The sequence below is a fragment of the Cetorhinus maximus genome, unplaced genomic scaffold, assembly GCF_964194155.1.
Source record: "Cetorhinus maximus unplaced genomic scaffold, sCetMax3.hap1.1 HAP1_SCAFFOLD_3058, whole genome shotgun sequence".
Lineage (NCBI taxonomy): Eukaryota > Metazoa > Chordata > Chondrichthyes > Lamniformes > Cetorhinidae > Cetorhinus > Cetorhinus maximus.
Genome location: NW_027598986.1, coordinates 6274 through 12287, shown reverse-complemented (window position 1 = coordinate 12287; position 6014 = coordinate 6274). Strand labels below are relative to the sequence as shown.

General features: G+C 61.5%; 1 protein-coding gene across 1 annotated transcript; it reads right to left on the bottom strand.

Moving 5' to 3' along the window:
• Positions 1 to 1203: 1203 nt before the first annotated feature.
• Positions 1204 to 5496, bottom strand: leng1 (leukocyte receptor cluster (LRC) member 1). The gene is made up of 3 exons (XM_078537804.1): positions 5270 to 5496; positions 3008 to 3190; positions 1204 to 1635 (listed from the first exon to the last, which is right to left on the bottom strand). The coding sequence occupies exons 1-3, from the start codon at positions 5399 to 5401 to the stop codon at positions 1210 to 1212; spliced, it is 741 nt and encodes a 246-aa protein (XP_078393930.1). The 5' UTR covers positions 5402 to 5496; the 3' UTR covers positions 1204 to 1209.
• Positions 5497 to 6014: the final 518 nt, after the last annotated feature.

The window sequence follows — 6014 nt, the reverse complement described above, 5'->3', positions numbered from 1 at the left end:
GGCGCTGTTAGGGAGGGAGTTCCAGGATTTAGTCCGTGTGGTGTAGGTACACCCACGGCGCTGTTAGGGAGGGAGTTCCAGGATTTTGTCCGTGTGGTGTAGGGACACCCACGGCGCTGTTAGGGAGGGAGTTCCGGGATTTTGTCCGTGTGGTGTAGGGACACCCACGGCGCGGTTAGGGAGGGAGTTCCAGGATTTTGTCCGTGTGGGGTAGGGACACCCACGGTGACCGTATGAGGGAGTGTGTGTGAGTGTGAGTGTGTATGGGGGGGGTGGGGCTCAGAGCCTCACAGTCCGGGGGAGACGGGCAGTGGGAGCAGAGAGACTCTCACCTCATTCGATCACAAGTAGATTTATTCAAAACATCAGCACTCGTCACCCCCTCCTCACCCCCTATCACCCTCCCCCCGGGGGTCTCCCCCTATCACCCTCCCCCCGGGGGTCTCCCCCTATCACCCTCCCCCCGGGGGTCTCCCCCTATCACCCTCCCCCCCGGGGTCTCCCCCTCCCCCCGGTGTCTCCCCCTATCCCCCTCCCCCCGGTGTCTCCCCCTATCACCCTCCCCCCGGGGTCTCCCCCTCCCCTCGGGGTCTCCCCCTATCCCCCTCCCCCCGGTGTCTCCCCCTATCACCCTCCCCCCGGGGTCTCCCCCTCCCCTCGGGGTCTCCCCCTATCACCCTCCCCCCGGGGTCTCCCCCTCCCCTCGGGGTCTCCCCCTATCACCCTCCCCCCGGGGTCTCCCCCTCCCCTCGGGGTCTCCCCCTATCACCCTCCCCCCGGTGTCTCCCCCTCCCCCCGGGGTCTCCCCCTCCCCTCGGGGTCTCCCCCTATCACCCTCCCCCCGGTGTCTCCCCCTCCCCCCGGGGTCTCCCCCTATCACCCTCCCCCCGGTGTCTCCCCCTCCCCCCGGGGTCTCCCCCTATCACCCTCCCCCCCGGGATCTCCCCCTCCCCCCGGGGTCTCCCCCTCCCCCCGGGGTCTCCCCCTATCCCCCTCCCCCCGGGGTCTCCCCCTCCCCCCGGGGTCTCCCCCTCCCCCCGGGGTCTCCCCCTCCCCCCGGGGTCTCCCCCTCCCCCCGGGGTCTCCCCCTCCCCCCGGTGTCTCCCTCTCTCCCCGGGGTCTCCCCCTCCCCCCGGGGTCTCCCTCTCTCCCCGGGGTCTCCCCCTCCCCCCGGGGTCTCCCCCTATCCCCCCCCGTCCCCCCGGGGGGTCACCTCCTCTGCCCCCTGCGGTGCCGGTTACTCAGGTAGGGGTGGAACTGTGAGTTATAGGAACGTTTCCTCTCGTCGGTCTCCAGCTCCGGCTGCTCCGGCCTGTCCGGCCCCTGCAGCAGGGCCTGGGCCCTCGCCCTCTCCGCCTCCTCGCGCCTCAGCCTCTCAGCTCGCAGACCCTCGCCGGCCCTCCTCCCAGCCTCGGCCGGCCTGGCCTCGCTGGGGTGGCCCTTCCCGCCCTGCCGCAGGAGCTGCTTCACCACCCGCAGCGGGTCCATGTGCCTCTTCAGCCGGCAGTCCTTCTCCCCGCCGGCTTCCTCTGCACCCTGCCCGGGCACCAGCTGGTACCAGGGCTTGTTGGTCTGAGCCTCGGACGAGCTCTGGCCCAGGTATGTCAGCAGGCCCATGGCTCGTTCTTGTTTCTCCTGGATCGGAGGGAGGTAGAGAGAGAGAGAGACAGAGAGAGAGAGAGAGAGAGAGATACAGAGAGAGAGACAGAGAGAGAGAGAGGGAGAGAGACAGAGAGAGAGACAGAGAGAGAGAGAGAGAGACAGAGAGAGAGTGAGAGAGAGAGATACAGAGAGAGAGAGAGAGAGAGAGAGAGACAGAGAGAGAGAGAGAGACAGAGAGAGAGACAGAGAGAGAGAGAGACAGAGAGAGAGACAGAGAGAGAGAGAGACAGAGAGAGAGAGAGAGAGAGAGAGAGAGAGAGAGATACAGAGAGAGAGACAGAGAGAGAGAGACAGAGAGAGAGGGAGAGAGACAGAGAGAGAGACAGAGAGAGAGAGAGAGAGACAGAGAGAGAGTGAGAGAGAGAGATACAGAGAGAGAGAGAGAGAGAGACAGAGAGAGAGAGAGACAGAGAGAGAGAGAGACAGAGAGAGAGAGAGACAGAGAGAGAGACAGAGAGAGAGACAGAGAGAGAGACAGAGAGAGAGAGAGACAGAGAGAGAGACAGAGAGAGAGAGAGACAGAGAGAGAGACAGAGAGAGAGACAGAGAGAGAGACAGAGAGACAGACAGAGAGAGAGACAGAGAGAGAGAGAGAGACAGAGAGAGAGACAGAGAGAGGGGGGGGTAGAAAGGGAGAGAGAGACAGAGAGAGAGGGAGAGAGAGAACAGAGAGAGAGGGAGAGAGAGACAGACAGATAGAGAGAGAGACAGAGAGAGAGAGAAAGAGAGACGGGGGGGGTAGAAAGGGAGAGAGAGACAGAGAGAGAGAGAGAGAGAGACAGAAAGAGAGAGACAGAGACAGACAGAGAGAGAGACAGAATCAGAGAGAGACGGAGAGACACAGAGAGAGAGAGGGGGGTAGAAAGGGAGAGAGAGACAGAGACAGACAGAGAGAGAGAGACAGAGTCAGAGAGAGACGGAGAGACACAGAGAGAGAGAGGGGTAGAAAGAGAGGGAGAGACAGAGAGGAGATCGATCAACAGACATTAAAATCTCAGCATCTCTTCTGTCCCCACTACAAACACTGCAGCAAGGGTTTCCCCAAGAGGATTGACCCCACTCTCTAACCCAGGGATCACTGGACAGGGATCAGGAGCAGGAACCCTGGCTGATTTCCCCCCTCTCTCTCTCTAACCCAGGGATCACTGGACAGTGTTCAGGAGCAGGAACCCTGGCTGATTTCCCCCCTCACTCTCTCTCTAACCCAGGAACAGTTTTCGGGAGGTGGATTACTGCCTGATACCTGGTGTGAATGGGGAACAGGCTCTTGCTGGGGCAAGAGTTTTCTGATGTCCGGCCTCGAGTGCAGATGCTGATTTCCACCCCCCCCACCCCGGGTGCTCACCCTCTCCTGCCGTTTCTCAGCTTCGTATTCCTTGCTGCCTGCCTTCGTCGCTTTGCCAGCCTCCATCTCGCTGAAGAGGTTGAGATTCTGCGGGGGTCCGTCAGAGGCTGCGAGGGTGAGGGCTTCTCCCCGTGACCCTGGCAGAGACTGTCGAGCTCTGCTCCGCAGATAGTCGGTCCTTGCCTGTAATTAAAGAGACCTTTCATCAACATCCCACTCCCTCAACACTCAATAAACCTGATCCACATTGTCCCCATTCCAACACTTCCAGATAGTCCTCCAGGACAGCAGTGGCGCTGTGACTGTGAGTCACTCTCCTCCCAGATAGTCCTCCAGGACAGCGGTGGCGCTGTGACTGCCAGTCACTCTCCTCCCAGATAGTCCTCCAGGACAGCGGTGGCGCTGTGACTGCCAGTCACCCTCCTGCCAGATAGTCCTCCAGGACAGCGGTGGCGCTGTGACTGCGAGTCACTGTCCTCCCAACTTTGTCCACCAGGACAGCAGTGGCGCTGTGACTGCGAGTCACTGTCCTCCCAACTTTGTCCTCCAGGACAGCAGTGGCACTGTGACAGCAAGTCACTGTCCTCCCAGATAGTCCTCCAGGACAGCGGTGGCGCTGTGACTGCCCGTCACTCTCCTGCCAGATAGTCCTCCAGGACAGCGGTGGCACTGTGACTGCGAGTCACTGTCCTCCCAGATAATCCTCCACGACAGTGGTGGCGCTGTGACTGCGAGTCACTGTCCTCCCAACTTTGTCCTCCAGGACAGCGGTGGCGCTGTGACTGCGAGTCACTGTCCTCCCAACTTTGTCCTCCAGGACAGCAGTGGCGCTGTGACTGCAAGTCACTGTCCTCCCAGATAGTCCTCCAGGACAGCGGTGGCGCTGTGGCTGCCAGTCACTCTCCTGCCAGATAGTCCTCCAGGACAGCGGTGGCACTGTGACTTCGAGTCACTGTCCTCCCAGATAATCCTCCAGGACAGCGGTGGCGCTGTGACTGCGAGTCACTGTCCTCCCAACTTTGTCCTCCAGGACAGCAGTGGCGCTGTGACTGCAAGTCACTGTCCTCCCAGATAGTCCTCCAGGACAGCAGTGGCGCTGTGGCTGCCAGTCACTCTCCTGCCAGATAGTCCTCCAGGACAGCGGTGGCACTGTGACTTCGAGTCACTGTCCTCCCAGATAATCCTCCACGACAGTGGTGGCGCTGTGACTGGGAGTCACTGTCCTCCCAGATAGTCCTCCAGGACAGTGGAGGCGCTGTGACTGTGAGTCAATGAGTCCTCCTAGGTGGTCCTCTAAGGCACTGGGGGCGCTGTGACTGCAGGTCAATGAGTCCTCCCAGCTGGTCCTCCAGGACAGTGGTCAGTCTGTCGGGGGAGACTCATATTCCTCCCGGTTAGTCCTTCAGGCCTGCGATGGCGCTGTGGCTGAGACTCAGTCCTGCCAGCCAGTCCTCCAGGGCATTGGCGCGGCTATGGGTGAAATGGGCAGTGGAGGAGCTGAGGATAAGACAGAATGAGTCCTCCCAGCTGGTCCTCCAGGACAGTGGAGGGGCTGTGACTGTGAGTCAATGAGTCCTCCCAGCTGATGCCCCAGGTCAATGGTGGCGCTGTGGCTGAGACTTAATGAATCCTCCAGTAAGACCTCCAGGAAACTCGTGGCGCTATGGATGAGACTCAATGAGTCCTCCAGGGCACTGGGGGCGCTGTGGCTGAGACTCAATGAGTCCTCCAGGACACTGGGGGCGCTGTGACTGAGACTCAATGAGTCCTCCAGGACACCGTTGGAGCTGTGGCTGGGACTCATTGAGTCCTCCCAGCGGCAGGTGGCGCTGTGGCTGAGACTCAATGAGTCCTCCAGGGCACTAGGGGCGCTGTGGCTGGGAGTCAATGAGTCCTCCAGAGCACTGGTGGCGGTAGAGCTGAGACATAATGACACCTCCCAGATAGCCCTCCAGTACACTGGTGGCGCAGTTGGTGAGACTCCATGAGTCCTCCAGGGCACTGGGGGCGCTGTGGCTGAGAATTCAGGAGTACTCCAGAACACTGGCCCGGTGGCTGAAACTGAATGAGTCCTCCAGTACACTGTTGGCGCTGGAGCTGGAACTTAAAGAGTGCTGGCAGTCAATACTCCTGCCCAGCAGTGGCGCTGCAGCCATAACCCCACTCCCCCGACGACCACAACCTGCCGTCGGCACTGAGCATGCGCGCGGGGCTGCTCCGCCCACTCGGGGACTCCGCCGGCCGCCATTTTCTCTCCCTCACCTCCCGCTCGGCCATGTCCGCCCTCTGCCGCCGCTCCCGCTCGTCGGCCGCCGCCCGCTCCTCGTCCCTCCGGACCCGCTCCACATTGTCCTTGTTGCGGACGTGCCAGCTCTTCTTGGGCAGGATGTTCATGGTTTAGAAATTACTCCCCCGCCGCCGGCTCTTTAATAAATTCCTCCGTCCCCGCAACCGGCTTCGCATCGGAGAAAAGAAGATGGCGGCCGCCCGGCTGCGTCTCCTCCCTTCTGATTGGCGGAGACGGACCGCGTGACCCAACCTCCCCCATGCCCGCCTCCCAATTGGCCCAGATGCCCGTCAATCCTCCGCCCCCACAGCGCCACCCGCGCCCTGGAGGACAAGCTGGGAAGACTCAGGAAGTCTCCCACACAGCGCCACCCGTGTCCTGGAGGACCAGCTGGGAGGACTCAGTGAGACTACCCCACAGCGCCACCCGTGTCCTGGAGGACCAGCTGGGAGGACTCAGTGAGACTACCCCACAGCGCCACCCGTGTCCTGGAGGACCAGCTGGGAGGACCCATTGATGCTCAGCCATTGGTATGGAGGAATCCGTGGGGAGGCTTCGTGGAAAGCTAATATCCACCTGCAGCTCCCCTGCTGGGCTGGAGGTGTCCCTGAGAGTACGCCCCTCAATGTCAGGCTGCAGCGCCCCTGCTGGTCTGGAGGTGTCCCTGAGAGTATGCCCCTCAATTTCAGGCTGCAGCGCCCCTGCTGGACTGGAGGTCTC

What these genes read in the sequence shown, in the direction of transcription:
- leng1 (XM_078537804.1), bottom strand. Translation starts at nt 5,401, where the DNA reads ATGAACATCCTGCCCAAGAAGAGCTGGCACGTCCGCAACAAGGACAAT. An exon ending in CGGACATGGCCGAGCGGGAG is followed by an intron (nt 3,191 to 5,269) that starts GTGAGGGAGAGA and finishes CTTTAATTACAG; the next exon opens with GCAAGGACCGACTATCTGCG. An exon ending in CTGAGAAACGGCAGGAGAGG is followed by an intron (nt 1,636 to 3,007) that starts GTGAGCACCCGG and finishes CCTCCGATCCAG; the next exon opens with GAGAAACAAGAACGAGCCAT.